Below are 22,661 nucleotides of genomic sequence, written 5' to 3' on the forward strand. Positions count from 1 at the left end.
AGGCCCTATCTACGCATTACATAATTCAAGAGGCGATAACCAGATATTCTTGTTTTAGGCCATAACCCAGCCACTACGTCCAATCAATGTTGTGGTGCGATAAAACCAGAAACAAGCTGCAAAGCCATTCCACTAAAAACATGTCATAACTTTGTGGCTCACGCCATGAAGAGAACACGTAGCCAGGAGCTAAGCAACACCAGGTGGGCAGACCAAGCGAACCCCATCAGCGAAAGGCCTTGGACACAGGGCAGAGGCTGCTCCAGGCATGGTTCTGTCGTAACCGACTGATGCCAGCCGTGACTCTCAGCCGCTCACAGAGTAAGCTTCGGCTCGCAAATGCTCGTGCCTCTCTCTCCGTCAGCTGATGAGGTGAGCTTCACTCATAAATGCTTGTGCTTTCTCTCTCCATCAGCTGCCGAAGCCAGGGCTGGGTGGCACAGGCACAGCCTGGTGCACAGTTCACAGCCTAGAGGTGGAAAGCTCAAGGGCACAGCCAAGAGCCCAACGAATCTGTGAAGGCTGCTAAATCTCTTGTCACAAGGACACGGAAAGGAACGGAAAGCTGATAAGGCCAGTTCCCGCTCACAGAGGCACGTGCCCGCTCCCCCCCTGGATATGTACATACACATGTACACATACATATGTGTATGTGCGTGTGTGAGACTCCGGCCGCTGCCATTTGCGGCCGCCGGTGGCGTGAGGATGATGCCACCGCGCGTCACGCCCGCGCCCGCCGGCTCCCGGCTCCCCCGGCCCGGCCCGGCCCTCCCGCCGGCCCGAGCCCGCAGCGCCACCTTGCAGGAGCTGCCGCTGCCGAGCGCCGTCCGCCGCCGCCGCCGCCACGCCCGGGCGCCCTGCGCGCTGAGCCATGGTCCGGTCCTGCTCACTGTCCTGCGCCCGCTAAGCCAGGCCGCCGGCACCGGCGCCACAGCAGCAGGGGGAGGAGCTGCCGCACCGCGCATGCGCCGCCCGGCGGGTGCGGCCCATGCCGGCAATGGTTGCGCGTTTGCCCTAGGATCTACGGCAACCTAGCCGTCACGCGATCCAAGCGGTGCGTGAGATCTAGGAGATACGGTAGCGCCGAGAGGGCGCGTGGGCTGGAGGGGAGGTCACGCAGTAGGCAGCTGCGGTATCGTGCGTGTCCAGTCTAGGCAATACGGTGCGGCGCGCGCAACTCTGAGTGCTGGCCCTATCAATACGGTAGTGGTGCAGCGCCTGCCTGGCAGCGAGAGTGCGGGGCTGCAGGCGGCGCTGTTGCTCTGCCCGCTGCAGGCTTCGGGGCGGAGAGGGGTGGGGTGCTGCAGACGGGGGGTGGGCGCCTCCCTCGTCTTTTAACCTGGGGGTTTCTGGTACTGCTGGCCCGGCATGAGCAGCACTGGGAGGAAAGGCGGGTGCTCACCTTGCCAGAGAGACGCCTGCCTTTTCCTTGGCTCCATCGGCTGTCTCCTGCCTTCCGTGGCGGCCAGGACCTTAGGGCCTCCCTTGCCTCCCCCCTCTTCTGGGCCCTGGGCCCCTTCTTCTCCAGCCCACGCCTGGAGCTGCCCCAGGCGCACACACTCGCACTGTCTCTGCACATGGCATCCAAGGAGCCTTTCGATTAACCCATTAATGTTGACGTGTTTCTGCTTTAAATAAGGCAATGATTTGCCAGAGCTGCGTGTGTTTAAGTGAGGGTCACCCTAGGCGATGGCAGCCTTTTGAGCAGGCCTTACAACTAACATCACATCATGTCTGGAGGAGGTCCAATTTTTTAGCCAGCAAGATGTGGTTGTGATGGCCCTCTCATTTTAACACATCTTCCATGTTGTTGGTTGTGGCCATGTTGGTCTAAGGACACAGGCGGGCAAGGTGCTTCGAGTAGATGTGGTATCTTTTATTAGACCAACTGAGCGGCTGGAAAAAGTTCTTACCAAGCTTTCAGGCACAAACACCCTTGTTCAGGCATAGATCTCCAACTAGTCCCTTTTTCACAGACAGCTTCTTTTCCACCTTGTATTTTGCCACTTGTCACCATCTGACCTTTGCTTTTCTCCCTCTGCTTTCTTCCCCCTTCCCTCCCCTCCTCAGCTTTACCTTTTGTCTTGCTTATCTCTACCTATTTACATTTTCATTGACATTCTACCACACTTATAACCTCTCATTCCTTGGAGTCTCAGACCAGCGGAGACTCCCTATGCCTGAGGAAGGATGACTGCACCTAAAAGCTTTCTAAGAACTTTTTCCAACCACTCAGTTGATCTAATACAAGCTATCACATCTACTCAAAGATCCTTGCCTGAATACAGTAAGGCAGAGCTAGAGTTATTGTACAAATGGTAACAGTAGACAGGGCCTGCTGTCTCCTGTCTGTTTTATCTTCCACGTATGTGAACAGCTCACCAGGTGCAATGTGGTAATACTGAAGCTGGCCACATGTTCTGGTCCTTAAATAGGGTGGTGTAAAGACATTCTACATGTGTAACCTAGTAAATACAACGAAGCCACCTGTCCAGCTTATTACAAGTGGTAACTAAAGGGGACAGGGACCATGCTTTCCATCTATTCGTTGTAGTAACAGAAGAGCATAGTTGCATTTCGGACTCAGTCTAGATGGCAGTGTTCAGCCAGGTTCACAAATTTAACTCAATAAATGAAGGGAAGCTAAAGGAGGGAATCCAAAAGATTCTGAAGAATTGAGACCTTGTTTAATTCATTCTTATTGGGAACACCAAATTTGGTCGCACAATTAAAAGAACATATATGGTACTGAATAACTAAAAAAACCTAAACATTTAAATACAGGAAAGCTAAAATACAGCTGCCTATTGACACAAAAATTCCCAAGGCCAACAGACTGCTACTTGACTGACCCATTATTTCCAGCAGTACTTATCTAGGACTGAATCTATTTCATACTCTAAATCAGCAATATCCTTTTTTAGCTTAGTAAATAAAGTAACATGCTGCTCAGGTAGTACTCAGGCAGACCTTCATGCTTGTTCATAAACAAAACTGACTTTTTTTAAGTATTAAGGGCAGTTAAGTATGACATCTCTCCCAGTACCAACCTCTAAAAACAGGGCAACATGTTGGTTACAGGTCATGTTTTAACCCTTGGCCACAAGAACAAATACCCAGAACTGGTTTGCTTACATGTATGAGGGAGGTATATGGAACACTACATGGCTTAAGTGGAAATATAAGGTCACATTTACAAAGTTTTGTGTTATGCTCTGAGGGAGATGGGTGTTGTGATTTTTCTTAACTACTGAAGGCAAAAGAAAGTTTCTTGTGGAAAAAACTGTTTGGAAGCCTGGGGTGTGAACATTGGGGTACACTGAAGAGGTATCCCATAACAGATCACTGGGGTGGATGCATGATACCATGCCAAACATATTTTCATCTGTTGAAAATACACATTCTATTTAAGTGTTCCCTTTTATTATGCAATTGCTCTTAGAATTTAAGATAAAATTATTCAAATGCTGTGACTTCTTTACCTAGATAGTTTCCAGCATAATATTACAATTTATATTATACCAAATACACAAACTTTTTTAACTGTCTTTGATTTTTTTCATTGTATATTTTGCTAAACAGAAAAATGCTCTAAAATCAAATTACACAGACAGTACCTTTGTATTGCAGATCTCATGCAAAGTAACATGTCTGTAGACAAAGAAGCAAAAGCACATAGAGACACGGGGTGCACAAAGTATAGACCAAGCCTGTGAAACACAGAGCAGATTAAAAGTAGTGAGGAAGTGATGTTCTAGCTGTGATGATCTGAGAAATATGCAAGAGGCAAACATTTTTGTAGATAATATCTTATTGGACCAACTGTGTGATTGGGATAGACTTAGAAAAAAAACCTCTGGCCTCAGAGCAGTTTATAAATGTTTTCTTTTCCTCTGTTAAAGTTCACTAGTGTGCACAGTGCTGGCTCCTGTGTTGTTCACTAATTGCTTAGAGACAGAATCTGACAAGTCTGCTTGATTCATGTTTGAATTCTAATCAATTCTCACTGCATAAAACAATCTCTATATAACATTGCAATGGGCTCATGCCTATCCTGTTAAAGGTACAATTTCCCATGGTACCAGGCTGCTAGCATAAGAAACATAATCAATACAACAACACAATTGCTCCATGGCCCATGCCAGTTGTCCCATGTACTTTTCAGATGTGCTTATTTCTAGGTTGCTTCTAAGTTGGGCCATGTCTATTGTGTCCTCCTCTGTTGAGCCCAGGGAGGAGACAGAGAACCTGAGTGCAAGGTTGGGAGCATACTCAGGGCCTTTGTAAGTCAGGGGTCAGCAACCCATGGCCTATGGGCCAGATCCTGCCAGCAGTGAGGTCTGATCCAGCCTGTAAGGTCTGATTCACCATGGGGGACACCCAGACCTTTCACTGTGGAACCTGCTACTCTGCAATGCAGACATGCTTACCCCTCACTGCAGAGGGGATCAGTGACAGGGGTAAGCACAGGCAGTTGGCCACATTGTGGGGCAGAAACTTGCAGCCCAAAGCAGGGATCAGATTGCAAAGGATGCCCTGTTCCAACAGAAGGTAGCTGCCCCCTTCCAAAACTATGGGCTGTGCCCAGTTGCTGGGCTTGGGTTTAGGCTTGAGCATAGGAGGAACTGAGTTTGCCTTGCTTCTCAGCTGCTGGCAGTGTTAGTATATGGCCTTCATCTCCCTGGGCCACACCTATGCAGTGCAGGGACATGGCCAGGTATACATATAAAATCAATAGCAAGAACAAGAGTAAAGTCCTTAAGAGATTGTATGGAGCTTCTCACTTCTTTTGCTTTTCAGAATATTTGTGATAGTACCTTATTGGTTGTTATAGGCTTTTATTTATGTATTTATGTTTTTTTGGGTAACTGAGGGTACAATATAAATTGAATAAATACATCAACAAATCAGTAATAACATACTAGCAGTCAAAAATGTTGCTTTGTAACTACATTGATAAAATTGGTATTATGTTTTTATTAATATTGATATTAATATTTAAAAAGGTCAGTCATAAGTATTATAATTGATATTACATATAAGGATACATATAATTAATTAATAAATAATGCCTTCATACTTGTTTCCTCTATAGCATGTAGGTAACAATAAAATCTTTTCCATAGAAGTGGGTGGGGTTTTTTTTGGCCATTTCCATTTTTAATTTTCATTTCCATTTTTGCTTGTTACAGCTCTAAGTTTCATGCTCTCTATTGATCCTTCCAGTACCAAACCAGAACACCACAACGGAATGGACTGTGTGATTACTGATGCACTTGTGAAGTTAGTTGTAAAATACAGTTCTGAAGACCCAGAACTTAAAACCAGACACAAAATAGCAATAGTTCTTCAATAAATACCTTACAGTAGGTCAGCACTGCTAATGGGCATGTAAAAAGTACTGCACACAGTCTGCAGTGCTAACAACTGCTTATTTGGAAGTAAAAAATAATTCTTCTACCTTCCTATTTCAGAAGAAAAAAGGCTCCCTAGCAGAAAACAAAACAAGACGTTCCAGAAGGAACATTCACTCTGTAAAACAATGGGAGCTGGGCTAGAACAGGCCGTCATAGGACAGCAAGAATTCAGTAACTCTTTGGGTGAGTCACTGTGGGCTGGTAGAGTGAACATTTGCCAGTTTGCCTGTGGCAGTAGAACACCTCTGTTTAACTTGGACACTGGAAGATGGCTCACTGGTGGAGAATTTATTGTCTCATCTATACTAGATCAAGGTTTGTGCATCTGCTGACATTTTTACCACTCTATACTAGATATGCCCTGAGAAGGGTTAGATAATATCAAAATTAAGGCACCAGTGCCCTGCCTAGGCTAACATTTTTGTTGTTGCTGCCCTGTTTTAAGTGCTTGTTGACAGGAACACATGGTAATGTCCTGTTTTGCCTTCCCAACAATTTCTCAACAGCTCTCTGTGGAACTCACACCTGCAATTTAGTTGCATATTCATGCCAAATATAGTCCAACCTAGATTAATTGTCCCTCCTTGCTTTGTTTTTCTTGAGTCATCAAGACAATTAGTTACCCAATTATTGGCACCTCTACCTCTTGAGATGCCAGGGAATGTAAAAAAAAAATAACAACAACAAACAACAAATGTGACTGTTCTTGGAAGGCTCTTTATACATGGGCACACAATGGTATACACAAAATATCAACTCTTTCATACTTGACAGTTAAATCCCAGAGGGATAGATTACGGTATTGAGGGGATTGAGAGAAATGTTTGTGAAGATGGAGAATGGTTTAACAGAGGTAGAGCTGTGGGCTCCATCTGATGTCCAGGACCTGAAGTGAGTGGGGAGGTCTAGGGTCCTGGCAGCTGCAGGCTCCAACTGCATGCAGAGGGGAAAGGAGCCAGAAGTTGGAACCAAGAGGGGTGTACGGTCCTGGCAGCCACAGAGAAAGCCTCTTTTGCCAAAGCAGGCCATTGAATGTCATACCAAGAGAAGAAACAAAACCCTTAATTCTATGTTACTGACAGGCAAGGCACTTAAAAAACCACCCTGTTCTGTGTGTTCTAGCAAAGAAAAGAGAGACCCTGTTCAAGAAGAAGAAAGTCATTGACAAAGATGGATAGCAGAGGGTAAGTTTAAGGAATGGAGAGACTGTGTGACTTCAGCAAAGCCTGCAAGGTAGAGGACAGCAGTGAGACTTACTCAAAATAAGTCTCCCCTCAAGGTGGTACCATTGGGAATCATTCTGTGTGTGAATACAGAATGTATTTCACAGGTACTAGGAACCCATACAGTGATCAACAGCATAGACTTTTCATACTGTAAATGAGGCCTATGTCAGGTATAAGATAAGACTATTCCATTGGAAGTTAAATCCAGGCATCTTGATCTTTATTAATGCAGACTAAGTCAGACATTTTTACCAGTTGGTAGAAGGCTCTGAGTGACAAACTGAGAGGCCCCCATTACCCAGTCAGAATATGACTCCAAACCATCCTCGAATATGTTTATCTAACCTTCCAAATGAAATAGTTAGGTTTTCTAGGCAGTGCCTCTTTCTACAGATACACATAAATATTTCTAATGGTGTAAAAGGTTTGTGTTCTTAAGATAAAAGAAGTTGCCAGATTCTATGATAGCAATGTCTGACTGTTCAGCGTGCCAGAAGAGCATAGAGGGGGGGAAAACAAATCTTGCTGATTTTTAAAGCAAATGGATATTCCTTGCTAAGTGTTTACAGGGCAAATTTAACCCCATACCTGTCATGGTGGGTGTAGCTTCCAAGGAAATAAATATGTATTTTCCACATATAGATTTTCTCTCCTAGTATTTACTCTGTAAGTACATTACTACTACATTTTTGTGTTGTGAAGATTCATTGACTAGATCCCTTTGAAGCTGAAAAATACTATATAACCTGGCTTGTTGGTCTAGGGGGATGATTCTTGCTTTGGGTGTAAAAAGTCCTGCATTCAAATCCCAGACAAGCCCACTGGTCAGTCACCTGGCTGGGGTCACCTGACCCCAGATGTCTTTCCTGCTCATGCGGAGGGCTGTACCCGATGATCCTTCAGGGTCCCTTCCGATTCTATGGTAAGTGCCAGTTCTCATAATTAGTTAAATGCTTCATCTTGTCACCTTCATACGTTTTGGTTCCTCCAAGAGAAGTTTTTTTATTAAACATAAAAAATACCTGCAATGGGGTCTTAGACACCTAATGGTATAACACAAATATTTGCCAAAATGTAACACAGGCATTCTTTTTACTCCATTAAAAAGAATAAATTAAACCAAGACATATTTTAAGTAAGATTAAACTGGATTTGCGTCATGGAAAAAGACTGAGGAATGGAACAACACTACCAAAGTTGATAGTCTTTCATGAGGTCAGAGGAGAGAATTAAACTGGCTAACTATAAATCAAAGAGTACCCAAGGCATCCCTTGATGCAGTTGAAAATGGCTTTGTTCCATAGTTCCCTGGAAGTGAAAGAGTTGAAATTAAAACAGGTTTTCTGTCTCTATCTCATAGTTTAATACACAGTACTTATTTTGAAAGGTTGTTTTGTTTTTTGTTTTTTACAAAAAAAATGGGTTTTTTACCCCATAAAATCTCCTGTTTTCTCAACCTCTCTCAGATTACTCCATGGTGTATAACACATGCTGATCAGTGGTTTATTAGTTCAACGCTGGTGGGAAAAAAAGCATGTCATAAACACATGTTTGTTAACATAATCATGAGATGCAGCTACTTTTCTGTCTCTGTTGCCTCTTTTAATTCCTTCATGGTGAAAAAGAACCCTGGCCCAAGCTGGAAGGTCTTACCAGAGCTCATTGGCTATGTCAGCAGCAGCACACGCTGTTCTTAGAAAGCATGCACAGGGCTGTGAATGGAAAGCTGCATATTCCCACAAGCCTTTCATGAGTTATAGTTGGAAAACCTATCTTTGAACTGAAATTATAACAGCTCCCTCAAACGTTATATTACCATATATATAATGTGAGTGAAATGCTTTTCTGACCAATTGTAAAAAAACCCAAAATATTTGGACAATCACTAAGGAGGTGACTAAATGGACAGTTATGGAGGTACCACCCTTTACAGGTGGGTGGGTGGAACACTTTATTTTTACCCAGTCTTCCCACAGTGGTCACATTGCCTGACCAAATTTATACTTGCTTTTCCATTTCGTTCCCTTTTTAAATCATGCACAATTAGACTGCCAGGAGATCTGTTCAAATGGCTGAATCATTGAGAGTGTCACAGATGGTGGCAAGGCACTGGGGTGCACCTGCCCCTTTAAGGGTGCAAGCAGCCAGAGAGAAGGCTTGCAGGCAGCAGAGGGGGGCGGGCTGGAGAGTCACCTGACCAGCAGAGGGCCGGCTGGAGCTATATAAGCCCAAGGCCTCAGCTGGTGAGGCAGTTCATCCCTGGGAGCCATGCAGGGAGGCGATCCTGGTAGCAGGGTTCCTGAAGTTGCAGTGAATGGTGTTAACCACTCTGAAATCCTGGGAGAAGGGAAAGCTTACTTGGGCAGCAAAAAACTGAGTTTTTCCAAGCAAGGAGCTTTTATTTGTGTTACCCATCTCAGGGAGTGTTGAGGTGTTTGTGGAGATACTTTTATTTAGTGCCCTGGTGGTGCAGAGAACTGGTAGTCCAGGAGAGGATGAAAGTCAGGCCCAGCAGAGAGTGGGGCACAGCAGGAGTCCCATGAGCACACTGAAGGGCTAAGACTTGGACCAGCAGGCCCAAGAGCTCAGAGAAGGACCACCAGTTAGACCAGAGGGTCCACAAGTCCAGGAGGGGCTGTGAGCAAGACCAGAGAGTCTGAGAGCCCAGAGAAAGGGTGGGAGTCAGATTAGAGGGTCCCTGAGCCTAGAGCCCTAAAAAAGGAGCTGAGTATGCGAGAACCCAGAGAAGGACTGCATGTGGGAGCAGGGGTACTGAGGGCCCTGGGAGGGGACTGAGCATGGGACCAAAGAGTCCAAGAGCCCAGGAGGTGGCTGCGTTTGTGACCTGAGGGTCCTGGAGCCCAGAGGCAGCCTGCACAGGTGACCAGGGGCCTGAGAGCCCAGAGACAGGGGCTCAACACAGCGAGGAGCCCAGAGAGAGGCTATGTAGAAAGCACATTAGATGGCATCATGGAATAGTAACACCTGGGAGGCTTGGGGAGTGGTGCAGGAGTGGGACAGAGCCACACAGTTAGTCCTTAAGGCTACAGGTGCCCTGTAGAAGCAGGCTGAGACGGCCTATTGGATTTACAGTCTGAGTTAAGAAAAGTGGGGGTCCAAGAGGGACCTGGTGGTGATTTGTACCAGTGCTAGCTCACCCTAAGGCCCGAGCAGCCTCCTTTATTTAACCTTGAAATAAGAACAAAGTGTGGCACTCAAGTGATTAAAGGAGGTTTACTTTAGGGACAGCTGGGGAAGAGTCGCATAGCCACCAGGGGGCATCACGGCTGCCCCTGTGATGTGAACTTGCCACACAGACCAAAAATTTTTACTGACTGTCAGCAAATAAAGAGAGGGAGACGGCACAGTCCTAATAGATTCTGACTGTAAATACCAAACATTAATTTTAAAGTCCAAAACAATACTCATTAGATTGTAGATAGAGGTTCATATTCAGAGTCTTTTCACTCAATCTTTCAGTCTAGTTTTCCCACTTGTAGCCTGTCCTCATTGTGACCAGTATGGAGAAAAAACATGGGTTTGTTTCTTTGTTGCTTCTTTATGAGATGTAAAAACAGGATAAAATAATTTTGTCCATTTTTTTTTTACTCTCTCTTTCTCTCCCTTTCTCTCTTTTTAATATTAGAAAATTAGGTCTTGTCCACCCTGGATGATTCAATGATTACTAGAGATTAGTGAAATATTGACACCACAAAAGACTGAGCACTGAACAATAGAGGGGAAAAAATGTAGTCAGGCCGCTTAAAATGTCACATAGTTTTGCTTATTTATTTAATTTAAATGCAGAATGAACACTTGGGTCCAGTATAGATAGGATTTAAAGGTGTGATTTTGGCATATATGAGTTAACGTGTGCTAATTAGCACAAAAAGCTTATTGTAGACAAACTGGTATAAACTAGTATAGCATTACTGACTACAGTGGAGCTATGACAATCTATCTTAGCATAAGATTTGCCCCACTGTTCATGTGGAAGTTTGTATAAGAAACTGACTGTTGTGTGTGGTGGGAGAGAGTATAGGGCTGATCACAGATAGCTAAATTGCAAAAATTTCCCGTATGATATATTCATTAGGATTTTATATTGTGATCATTATCTTGAGCGCACACCTCTTCTGCAGTGAAGATACAGCACTAATCTGGGCTAGGTCTTGACTGTAAGTGTATTTCCACTAATGTTTCAGTGCACATTCCCCGCATCTGAGTATCTGAGACTCCACTTAGGAAACCAGGAAATAGCACATTTGACATTCCTGATAGAATCAAAGAGAAGCAGGGCTGGAAGGGACCTCCAAAGGTCATCTAATGCAACCCCCTGCCTGAGGCAGGATCATCCCTATCCAAACCATCCCATACAATCATCATCTAAACCCTACATAAAACTACCATCCACCCTGACACAATACAGACCTAACACCCTAACCTGCCACAGGTAAAGCAGGGGAACCATGGCAGCTAACATCCTGCTTCTATGAAATGCTGCCCAATATATGCATGTGGATGATAGGTACTATAAGGCCTAGGTCCTCAGTGCGTTGACATCTTCCCTGTGTGTAATTGGGCTAAGGAGTTTCTATGGTTACCTCCTTCAGCCACCCCCTGATGTTGCCATCTCACCTGCCACTACTTTGATATTTCTTCTTTTGATATAGGAGTTGGTTCCCTGGGGAGAATTGCCTTGGACCACCCAGCAAGATTGCTTTATGGAGGTCCTCCTCCCCTACATCCCATCCTCACCACACCCTTGGTCATCAATTCCAGAGTGAATCACTCAGGGGTAACCCTTTATCCTGGGATGGGGTTGTTCTGTCACCTGACTTCGGGGTTGAAGAAACTGAATCTGGTAGCTTTCTAGTCCAACCCCGAAGCTAGTTCTAAGAAGCGCCACTGCCCTTAAGTCCAAAACCCCTGTCAGGGTCTGCCTTTCAAGTTCAGAAAAAGAAAGAACCCTTAAACAAGGCAAGGAACAAAAATGGAAAAGCAAAAAAAGCCCCCTAGAGACAGTCCCTTAAGGCTCTGTAGAGCAGTTCTACCCCCAGGTGGGGGCTGAGCCCGTTGGGTCTTCCCATTCCCTTTTCCAGCACCTACTTATAGGTGCCAGCTTCTCATCTGCTACTCCCTTTTTGGTTGAGCTCCCTGCAGTGGAGCTTCTTCAAGCAATGGTCCTCCACCCACCTGTACCTTATTCCCAGTGCCTCTGTTCTGCCGGACACACTGCAGACAGGTGTTGAGAGTCTTGTGGCATCTCAGGCTTCCTGATGCTGTAGTCTCTTGTTGGTTGCCCCTCTCCAGGACCCAGAAGCACCAAGCCTCCCATCAGTCCAAAGCAAGTACTTGCTCTGGAAATGCGGCGTGCCACCTCACGTACCTGCAGCAATTTTCTTTCCTTCTGGGATGAGTACAGGTAAATGACTCCTATTCTCAGGGGCCCCTTTTGCTTTAAAACCCTTCCCATGACAGTGCTCAAGAGATCCCAGATAGAGAGCCATACCCCCTGCTACAGAGGAATGTAAAATCCCCCACAGTCCATACTAATTTGACCATGAGGTAAAATTGCTTCCTGACCCCAAATATGGTCATATATCTGACCTAGAGTGGATGGGCAAGACCCCGTAACTAGGAGCCTCTGGCTTTGGTCGCAGCAGGAGCATTGGCACACTAGTCAAAGCTGTCAGCCTAACAGCATTCAAAGCCTCTGAGGGAGGCTTAAAAACACCCTGACACACAGAGCAGGAAGGGGGAGGTGGGTGGGAGCAACCAGCAAACCTCAGAAGAATGGGAAATACCCATAGCAGAATGTAGGCATAGCTATGCTTAAACTAGGTGTGGGCAAAATATGGCTCCCAGGCTGCTTCTGGCCCACCAGTTGATTTTATCCAGTCCACGGGTAGGTGGTATGGACAGCGGCACTGCACAGCAGGCTCTTGTCAAGCCATGCTCAGGCACCCGCCTCTGCTGGCGGGTGGTACAGGTGGTGGTTCTGGCTCCAGACTCTGCTTGTGCCATGGGGGATGCTGAGCAGAAGCAGTCCCACCTGCCTTTCACTGGATGGCAGCCTGGGAGATGAAACCCTAACACACCAGAGGGTAGGGAACAAATCCAGGTGGATCTGGACAGGTTGGAAAAGTGGGCGGAACAGAATAGGATGCAGTTCAGCAAGGACAAATGCAAGGTGCTGCACCTAGAGAGAACAAATCACCAGCACACTTACAGGCTGCGGGAGGACCTTCTCAACAGCACAGCAGTGAAAAGGGATCTCAGAGTCATTATTGCAACCAAGATGAACATGAGTCATCAATGTGATGAAGTGATCAGTAAAGCTAACCGCACTTTATTATGCATTAGCAGGTGCATGACAAACAGGTCCAGGGAGATAATATTTCCCCTCTATGTGGCATTGGTCAGGCTGCAGTTGGAGTACTGTGTCCAGTTTTGAGCACCGCACTTCAAGAGGGATATGGACAACCTCAAGAGGGTTCAGAGGAGGGCCACTTGTATGGTTAGGGGCCTGCAGGCAAAGCCCTACGAGGAGAGACTGAGGGACTTGGATCTCTTCAGTCTCTGCAAGAGAAGGCTGAGACGTGATTTTGTGGCTGCCTACAAATTCATTCGAGGTGCGGGGGAGATAGGAGATGCTCTGTTTACCAGGGCACCCCTTGGAGTAACTAGGAACAATGACCACAAACTGACGGCAGTTTTAAGTTAGACATCAGGAAGAACTTCTTTATGGTAAGGGTTGCCAGAATCTGGAATGGGCTTCCAAGGGAGGTGGTGTTCTCCCCAACGTTGTGGGTATTTAAGAGGGGGCTAGACATTTACCTGGTTGGGATTGTCTGACCCCAGTGCTCTTTCCTGCCCAGGGCAGGGGGGCAGTCTCGATGATCTGCCCTCTTTTGACCCAAACATCTCTGAATCTATGTATCTGGCCCTCCCAGGGCTTGCAGAGCCAGACTCCGTTTCCCAGACCCCTTGGGAGACACTGGGTAGAAGCAACCCTGCCTGTCTGCCTGGCACCACGGGATGCCAGGAGAGGCTGGGGCCCAAGCGCAGCTCACCTGGGGCCTGCCGCACGGTGCTAGGCAGGCAGCTGGGCAGGGCTGCTTCTGCCCAGCATTCCCTACAGCACCATCATAGGCCAGCCTCTGCCCATAGGGGATGGATCCTGGCTGTGGGCCTCTGCACTGTCCCATACCACCCACCATCAGGGCTTCTGGGAGCCACAGGTTTGGGGAGCAGGTTTGTGTTTATGTGCATGCTTACATATGCCAGGCAGGCCAGGACAGTGCAGAGGCCTACAGCCAGGTTCCATCCACTGCCCCACAGCTGTGGACACAGCCAGCAGGTGCTGGCTCTGGGCTCTGGGCAGGGGGTGGGCTAGGGCATGCTACATTCCCAGCCCCAGGCAGGCTTATGGTTCCACAAACACTGCTGCTGTGGTGCCAGCCCCAGCCCAACTGCAGGGAATATGTGTGTGTGTGTGTGTGTGTGTGTACACGCGCATGTGGCGCATGTACGTGTGTGTGCACATTTGTACCTTCAGCGGGTCACCAAAACTTAAGTGGCCCTCCAGCCCAAATAGTTAATATATTTGAAGACTGCTATCACGTCCTCGCTTAAGAACCTCTTCTGCAAGCTGAACATGCCTAGCTCCTTCAGCCTCTCCTCATGTGACTTGACTTCCAAGCACTCGATGATCCTTGTTTGGGCCTCTTGAACTTCTCCATGTCCTTTTTAAAATGTGGAGCACAGAACTGCACACAGTACTCCAGATGAGGCCTAAGCAGTGCCTAGTAGAGAGGCACTATCACCTCCGTGTCTTACACCTAATGCTTCTATTCATGCAGACCAGAACCACATTTGCCTTTTGTGCAGCTGCATCACAGTGCAGACTCATATTGTGTCTACCAAGATTCCCTGATCCTTTTCCATGGAACTTTTACATAGGCCTTGTGAAACACCAGTCCTGGTGAACATTGAAGAAGACCATGTGGTTCATCTTTGGAGCTTTACAGGAACCTCTGAACCAAACTCTCCCTGCTTAGAGTGGCATGGCAATAGCTCAGCATACAGGGGCTGAAGTAGCATAAGAAAGTACAAACAGTAGCAGTGTCCCGTTCTAGGATATAACCTATATGGTCTCAGAGCCAGTCACAAGCAGTAGGCTGTATTGAAATTTTGCATAGCTTTTTTTTTTCCAGGACATTCTAGCTGTTCATATACTGGATCATTGATCCAAATAATGACTTAGTTGTTGGTCAGGTAGATAGAAAGCTTATAGTTTATCTGTGTAGATCTCCCCAAATATGCCTTAGAAACCTTTCTAAGTGAAGCTTTTTATAAGTTTTCTCCAAATAAATGTTCCATGAATAATAATTTTAATATTTAAATAGTCTCAATCAGCAGCTGTTCATGATGGTTAATAGATTTGCTGGTTCTGCGATAAGGTCACATATTGCATGCTCCTCCTCCCTGTTCCCACCTGTTTTTGCAGGCCTCCAGATGTTTCAGAAGAGCCAGGAAATAGAACACAGAATTTCTGTGTCCACTAAAACCCAGTTCCTCTACATCCGAGGATAAAGGTACAGAACATATGGACAAGAACTCAGCAGGATAAGAATGTGGTTGGGTACCCTGGTAGTAGGTGCACACAAAGCCAGTGGCAACTTCTGGTCACTGCTGATCTTGCAAGCACAATAACACGGCTATAGCAAAAGCTGTTTTTTTTCACTCCTCCTTTCCCATTGGTGCCCCGGGTAGTTACCCCTCTCACTTCACCTTATGCCACTAAATGAACTACCATTAAGAGTGAAGATCTTGAGAAAGAGAAAGGTATAGAAGGAAATCGAGTTAGGCTATCCATAAAGGAGAAAAGAGAAAGAGGAAGAAGGACCAACGTGTTAGAGAGCGTTTGGGTAAAAATAAAACTGGTGCAGGGGGTTGTGTAAAAAGGAAGAGGAAGACAAAAAGGCTTATGCAGGAAAACAGGAGAGAGAGAAAACAGAACAGATGGGAGGGAGAGATTGAATTTAAAAAAAACAAAGAAATAATTTAATTTATTCCCCAAAGATCAAGACATCACAATAAAGTGGCTTAAATTCCTAAATACTTTTTCAACATGTCATTTTCATATTAAGCAGTTATTGCAGTTGTCATGAGTTGTCTCCTTTAGGAGGAGGTATACTTTGATGCTATTCTTTTATTTACAACAGATATACACAAAGTTCTGCTTCCCTGAACATAGTAGGATCTAACAATAGAGAATAATTTATTTGCTAACTGGTCCAAGCCCCTTTCCTGTCAGCAGTGTACTCCAAAGCTTTCTCTTATTCATTTTTTTTCAAGGTAATATTACAAGTGTTTTCCAGGCTGTCTCTAGGGCTTCTTCGTTGTGACGTCTCTTCTGCTTTTCTGCCACATACATTCAGAGCTCTCTCAAGCAAGATTCAGTCTCTTGTGTTTGCATTCAAACTCTTGAGTCCATATAGCTCAGATTGCTTACCAGCCTTGCCTGTGGCTTGTTGGCTTGTTTTCAGCATGACTCTCTGTTCTACAAAGGAACTAAACTGCTTTTACAGGTATCCTTAATGTGCCTTTTATGCCTACCAGCTTCAATGGAGTTTTATCCAGACACCAGCATAGCATATTTCTGGTTGTTGTGTCCATTGTTCTGTTTCCTTTTATTCACCTTTTTTAAATTATGTATATAAATCTTACCCGGGGTTAAAAAAAAAAAGAATGTGTATCCTGTAGAGCTTTAAAGATTTACATTGTAAAGTTCTAGCCTACAATGGCTTGTATGGCTTTTAAATGCCCGCATCTTAGGAGTAGGCAGCTTTGAGCTTACAACTGCTATTTAAGAAAGTTAAACAAAAAACTTTTTGACCTCTTGATTTAGACTTTTTAAATGGAAAATGCAAGTGGGTATATGTTGAGTGTGTATGTCTGACTCCTAATTTTAGAACAGAAAGAAGAAAAGATAGATAAAGACTAGGTAAAGAGAAAGAAAGGTAGGATAATATTTGGTACTAAACAACAAGGTAGAATTCTTGTTGACATACATCTGTCAAATGTATAATAAACCTGAACTATGCATATAAAGCAGTTAGGCATCTCTCGGAAGGCTGATGAGAATAATGAACTGCTCAAGCTTTGCTGCCATATCCTTAAGGGCAAGGGTTTCAAATGTAGGGCCCATGCAGCTCTGACAAGAACCAGGAATTTGGGGGACAGGATGAGCAGGGATGGGGTCTGCTGCTAAAATCTGAGGTACAGACTGGGGACATGTGGGTGGTGGGAGGTGAGCAATGATTGCTTTATTAACCCCCACAGCCACTGCTGCATCTTGATCTAGCCCATAAGGAACCCCACAGTCTGAATTCAGCAAGGACCAGGTGAGTTTGATATCCCTGCTTTAGTGTTACCACAGCCAGTTAGTGTAATTAAGGTCTTATAACAGTTTTCCTTCTTTTCCTCTACTTTTCTCTCCTATTCCTTTACTTCTACTTTCTCCCTGGATGTTTTGTTCTTGTACTATTTTCCTCTCTTTCATCTCTGACTTTATCTTTGAGATCCTGTCTGAGAAGGTGCTGTGCTCACAGACCATCAAAGTATGTCACGCCTGTGTCTTCCCTGCCCACCCTGATGCAATTTGGAGTTGTCACCTAGTGGCAGCAACACAACAGCAAGCCCTCCTGGCCTAGTACACTGTGTACAAGCTACCTATCACCAAGAGAACTGGCAACTTCCAGCGGCAGCTACTGCATGGGGCTCTGGCCACAGGCACTTTTTAGACCTGGCAATGCTAGTGGCCTGCCCTTTCTGCAAGAAGGATGTGGAAGAAACTGTCTTTCATACCTTCTTGGATTGCTCCCGGCTGCAGCTGCTCTTTACTGCTCTCAGCACCTTCTTTGGCGTGCTGGACTTGGACTTCTCTGAGACTGTGTACGTCTTCTCTATCCTGTAATTAGCAGCTAAGTGGTTCATGCTTGGCCCCTGGGAGGGTGAAATACATTTGCACTTTCATCACTTGATTTTAGTATTTGTGTAATAAAGATTTTAAAAGTCAAAAAGTCCCTTTCTTTCTTTGCATTCTGTACTCCTTCCCCATTCTTCTCTTGCTTTCTTGCTCTCTGGCTCAAGTACGTGTGCATTGCTATTGGGCAATGCAGTGCTGAATCACTCTTTGATGAAAGCCCTGCCTACTCCAAACATCTGACTGATGATTTAAGATTCTGGAAGAAGGCAACATTTTCCAAAGTACAGACTTAGTGATTTGCTTAGCAGCAATGTTTTTGCAGTTTTAAGAAAATGGATGGTTAAGCTGGGAAATGATAAAGCAGTCTAAAAGTATATTTTTACAACAGTTGCTCTTCCATTGACCTCATAATGCAATCAGATCTGTAACATTAGGTGAACGATTTGAACTATTGCTTCTACTGAGAACATACAGTCTGTTAGTGTTCCTACATATCAACTGGATTGTAGTAGATTGTTAAGAAATCCAGAATCTAGAATGATTTGATAGCCTTATAATGTTATGCTACTAAATTATCATATGAATTAGTGCTGTTTATCTCTCTACAGATTAAAAGCACTTTATAAATGTTGAGAATTATTAGTAATTCCTTATAAAATAATGGCCCAGACTGCTCTACTGAACTCAATTAAATTAAATTGCTTTCAGTGTGAGCAGGACAAAGCTATAAATATGCCATGTATTCTGAATTGAACAAGTTGAACTCTGCAAGTGTTTATTAAAAATAAGAATGCAAGTTAAACTGTCCAATTAAAAATCATATGCACAATTATTTTTACTTATAAAATCAGTTTCTAGTCAACTTCACTCTCATATTCCTATGCACTACAGCAGTCGTTTGCAACCTGTGGTCCATGGACCCCTGTGGGCCCGTGGACTATGTCTAAGGGGTCCATGGAAGATGACCAGGGATCCTGGCTTTCTTGGTCTAAACATCACAAGTTCTCCAATTAAAAAATCACAAATTCTCTGATTAAAAACCCCAAATCTGCATTTTTCCACAATTAAAATGAAATGACATATAAAGTATCAGTTGAAAACAATGTTTTATTGATATATTTACAATTTTAAAGCAATTTGGAAACCTACCAGTGCCTCAATCATTATAATGAAAAAAAATTTAAATATCTATATATTTTGGTGTTTTATTTTGATTTTTTTATCATGGATGATCAGGGCTTCCCCTGCCCCCTTTGCTCACCAGGATGTGGGTCCAGCTGTGACTGTGTCCCCTGCTGCTTTGTGGCACTGAGTGGCCCTAATATGCTAGTGCCCCTCACTCCCAAGTCGCAGCCCCTCCAGCACTGCTGGTGTCCCTCACTCCTGACCCACAGCCCTACCAGCCCTGCTGGTACCCCTCGCTCCCAACTTGCTGCCCTCTGTCCCCAGGGGCCTTATTTTTAAATGAATCGAGAATTTCCTAAGCGGGAATGCAGGCCACTGTCTTTCAGACTATGGGGGAGGATGGAGGCAAGGTGCAGCTGGAGCCCTGAGTTCACCAGGGAACACTGAGGAGCTGGACAGGGATCAGGTGCAGGAAGGGACCCCACTGTAGCTGTCCCCAGCTGACCTGGAGCCAGGGGGAGGCAGAAGCACTACTATCCCACTTCAGCGGGGGCTGTGGGGAGTGTGTGGCTGCCTGGGGACAGTGGTAGTGGCATGCAGTTTTCTCTTTCCAGTGGCTGCTTCTGGCCTGCCTACCCATCACCCCAAGGTCCCTTGCTCGCTGGAAGCAGGTGCTGGAAGGAGGAATCTGTGCCCCACAACTGCTGTCCACTGTTGAGCCTGGCACCCTGGACAGCCAGTCCCTGCAGCCTGGGCAGGAGCATCTCTGGGGCTCCCCCTGTGCCCATATTAGCTGGGAACAGCAATGGCAGCTGTGGAAGGGGTGTGTGTCCACACCACTACACCCCTAAGATCCACCCCTGCCCTTTTACAATTGTGTTAACTGTGGGTGGCCTTTGTTGTAAGTCCCGAGTATGGCTTGAATGTAAGCAGCCATAAAAAGGTAGCTAAAAATGAGCTCCATCTCCATGCTCCATACTAAAAGAAGAGATAAAGAAAGGAATGCCAATTGCCATTGGCTTCAGCAAATGATTTTCCTGCAGAAACAATATGGAATTATGCTCATAATGTAAAATAAGATTGAAATGTATTTGGAAAGCTGTATGTATTTCAGGATTCTGAGGCCACTGAATGTATCTGTTTGCTGCAGGACTGTGCTCCAGAATATGACCTTTTCTTTCTTTCTTTTTTTTTTAAGTTCCTACCTGTTATGGTTACAGAGATAATCCCAAAATGTGAAAGCGGTGTGTAAACTGATGTTATGTCATCCATATGGTTTTGCAGAAAGCCACAACAGTTTTCAATTGGAGTCCCATTGGTCTGTAATTCTGCAGTTATATCATTAAATGTGGCATTTTTGCCACAGATGTCACCGTTTTTCTAGGCACCTGACATATTATTTTCCATTTCCTTGCCCCATTAGGACCTGCCTGCAGTTGCCTCTTTCTTTGCAGTTTTTCTCACAATGGGGAATAAAATGAGTTACAGTGCTGTCTTCCATGTAGCTAGGGATCTGGGGGTCAGGGAGTGAAAGCTGTAGTCCATCTCACGAGCAGTAATCACAGAAATCCAGAAGGGTAGTACTGTGAATTAAATTGACTGGCAAACAGTGCAGCAGCTGAGCCCTGAAGCACCAGAGAAGCTTGACTGCCAAAGCCATGTACAGTCTCCCTCACTGCATGGAGGGAAGGAGGTTCTGAGCCTAATGGAAACAGTGACTTGAATGTGGAATAATCTACATAGAGAACATAGAAAAAACATAGTTTAATTTTAGTTTAAGGGCAAACTGGACCATTAGATTATCTGCTTTGGCTTCCTATATATAGGCAAGATTACAGGCAATTAAATTACAACCAGATACCCCAGTATTGAGCACCAAAGCTTCCATTTTTGTCTGTAGCATAAATTGTGTTTTGACTAAGGCATACCTTCCAGAAAGGTGTCCAGTCATGAACTGAAGGAATTAAGAGATATGGAATCTACAACTAGTACTGCTATTTTGTTTCAATGGTTAATAACCCTATTTCAAAAAGGGGCTGATTTCTAATTTGAATTTGATGGCTTTAGCTGCCAGGCATCGGCTTTTGGTACTCCTTTCTGCATGATTTAAAGAGATTTTCTCCTGGCCACTACTACCAGGTCAGAGAGAATCAATCTCTTCCTACATTCCTTGTCCATTCTTGGGGGGTTTCTTCTTAGACCCCCTGCATTGTGCATGCTAATCTTCTTGCTATTATTCACCCCTCAATCATAGAATCATAGAAAAATAGGGTTGGAAGGGACCTCAGGAGGCCATCTAGTCCAGTGGTTCTCAACCTTGTTTGTATCAGGACCCATTTGTAAACATTGATGGCCAATCGTGACCCAGTGCCTCTCACTCCCCTTCCCCCCCGCTGCTCCCCGCCCCCAGACTCCAGCCCAAAAGTGTGTGGGGCAGGGGGTGCATGTGTGGGGCACTGTGGGGGGGGGGGGGGGCCCAAGCAGCCCCTTGAAGGCTGGAACTCTGCCAGCCCGAAAAGGAAAAGCCAGTTTCCCATGTTTTTCTCCTTTAAAGGAGAATCCATTTTTTAAAAAGTTTGTTGATCCATTTTTAAAGTTTGTCTGTGACCCTTTCATATATTCTTGTGACCCATTTTTGGGTCACAACCCACAAGTTGAGAAATGCTGATCTAGTCCAACCCCCTGGCTCAAAGCAGGACCATTCCCAACTAGATAATTCCAGCCATGGCTTTTGTCAAGCTGGGCATTAAAAACCTTCAAAGATGGAGATTCCACCACCTGTCTAAGTAACCTGTTCCAGTGCTTCACCACCATCCTAGCGAGAGAGTTTTTCTGATTATCCAACCTAAACTTCCCTTGCTGCAACTTGAGACCATTGCTCCTTGTTCTGTCATCTGCCACCACTAGGAACAATTTAGCTCCATCCTCTTTGGAACTCCCCTTCAGGTACTTAAAGGCTGCTATCAAATCCCACCATAGGCCATATCCACGTGTGGATTTTTGGTTCCCTGGGGAGAATTAGCAGCACCCACCACTGCCTGTCCCCAGGGAACACCTGTGCCACACGTGCTCTGGCGCACAGTAAGTTACCCTGGGGGCAGTAGGGGAGGCTGGGGCCAGCAACTGGGCTGCCCCGGCAGCCTTACCTGGGGTTCTGGGGGACTCCTGGGGCTCCAGCAGCGGTGATTCTGTGGCACAGAGCCTAGCTGGCAGCCACAGTGTGGCCCTGGGCAGCCTGTCTCCACTTTTGAGCGGTGTGCGCTGCCCATGCATGTACTACTTTGCTTTTCTTCTCTGCAGGTTTTTTTGACCCCTGGATTTCCAGGAGTCACACCCTCTGTGCTGCTCCCTTGCAGCATGGAGAACAACTGAATGTGCAGTATGTGGCGCTGCAGATGTGTCTGCAGTGCCATATACTGCATGGCCGTACTTGTCTGGACATAGGCTCGGTCTTCTCTTCTGCAGACTAAATAAGCCCAGTTCCCTCATCCTCTCCTCATACGTCATGTGCCCCAGCCCTCAAACCATTTTCATTGCCCTCCCTTGGACCCTCTTCAACTTCTCCACATCCTTTCTATAGTGGGGTGCCCAAAACTGGACACAGTACTCTAGCTGTGACCTCACCAGTGCAGAATAAAGCAGGATAATTGTTTTATAGTGAACTAAAGAATGTTACCAAAATGGTTGCTACTATAGCAGGGGTGCTCAAACCCTGGCCTGCAGGCCAGGTCCAGCCTGTGGATGTCATCTGGCTTGCAGGGCTCCACGTGGGTTCAGAAATTTGGTGGTGGGAGAACAGTAGCAATTAACACTGATACTGTTCTTCTGCCGCCAAATTTCCAAGCCCTGCATGGCTGGATTGGACCCTGGTTGGGCTGGCCCTGCAAAGACGGATCA

The 22,661-nt window shown here is 45.5% G+C and overlaps 1 protein-coding gene and 1 long non-coding RNA gene across 4 annotated transcripts in view; one reads left to right on the plus strand and one right to left on the minus strand.

The window, feature by feature from the left end:
* Positions 1-1,454, minus strand: part of TMEM41B (transmembrane protein 41B) — a 25,067-nt gene extending 23,613 nt beyond the window's left edge. Inside the window, exon 1 of one of the 2 annotated variants that reach the window (XM_014602448.3) lies at positions 1,403-1,454. In XM_014602448.3, coding sequence (XP_014457934.1) covers positions 1,403-1,439 — 37 coding nt within the window. In that variant the 5' untranslated portion in view covers positions 1,440-1,454. Of the gene's footprint in view, positions 1-797; positions 943-1,402 lie in introns of those variants that run through there. The other variant, XM_019477094.2, reaches the window with a different exon arrangement.
* Positions 954-17,727, plus strand: LOC109280547 (uncharacterized). 2 transcript variants are annotated; one of them, XR_009460033.1, is made up of 4 exons: positions 954-1,054; positions 5,475-5,600; positions 6,540-12,068; positions 15,156-17,727. It is a non-coding gene; the product is annotated as an uncharacterized LOC109280547 (long non-coding RNA). The 2 variants fall into 2 exon arrangements; XR_009460032.1 differs by having other exon boundaries at positions 5,475-12,068.
* Positions 17,728-22,661: the final 4,934 nt, after the last annotated feature.

The sequence above is a fragment of the Alligator mississippiensis genome, chromosome 2 (genome assembly GCF_030867095.1).
Source record: "Alligator mississippiensis isolate rAllMis1 chromosome 2, rAllMis1, whole genome shotgun sequence".
Taxonomy (NCBI): Eukaryota; Metazoa; Chordata; order Crocodylia; family Alligatoridae; genus Alligator; species Alligator mississippiensis.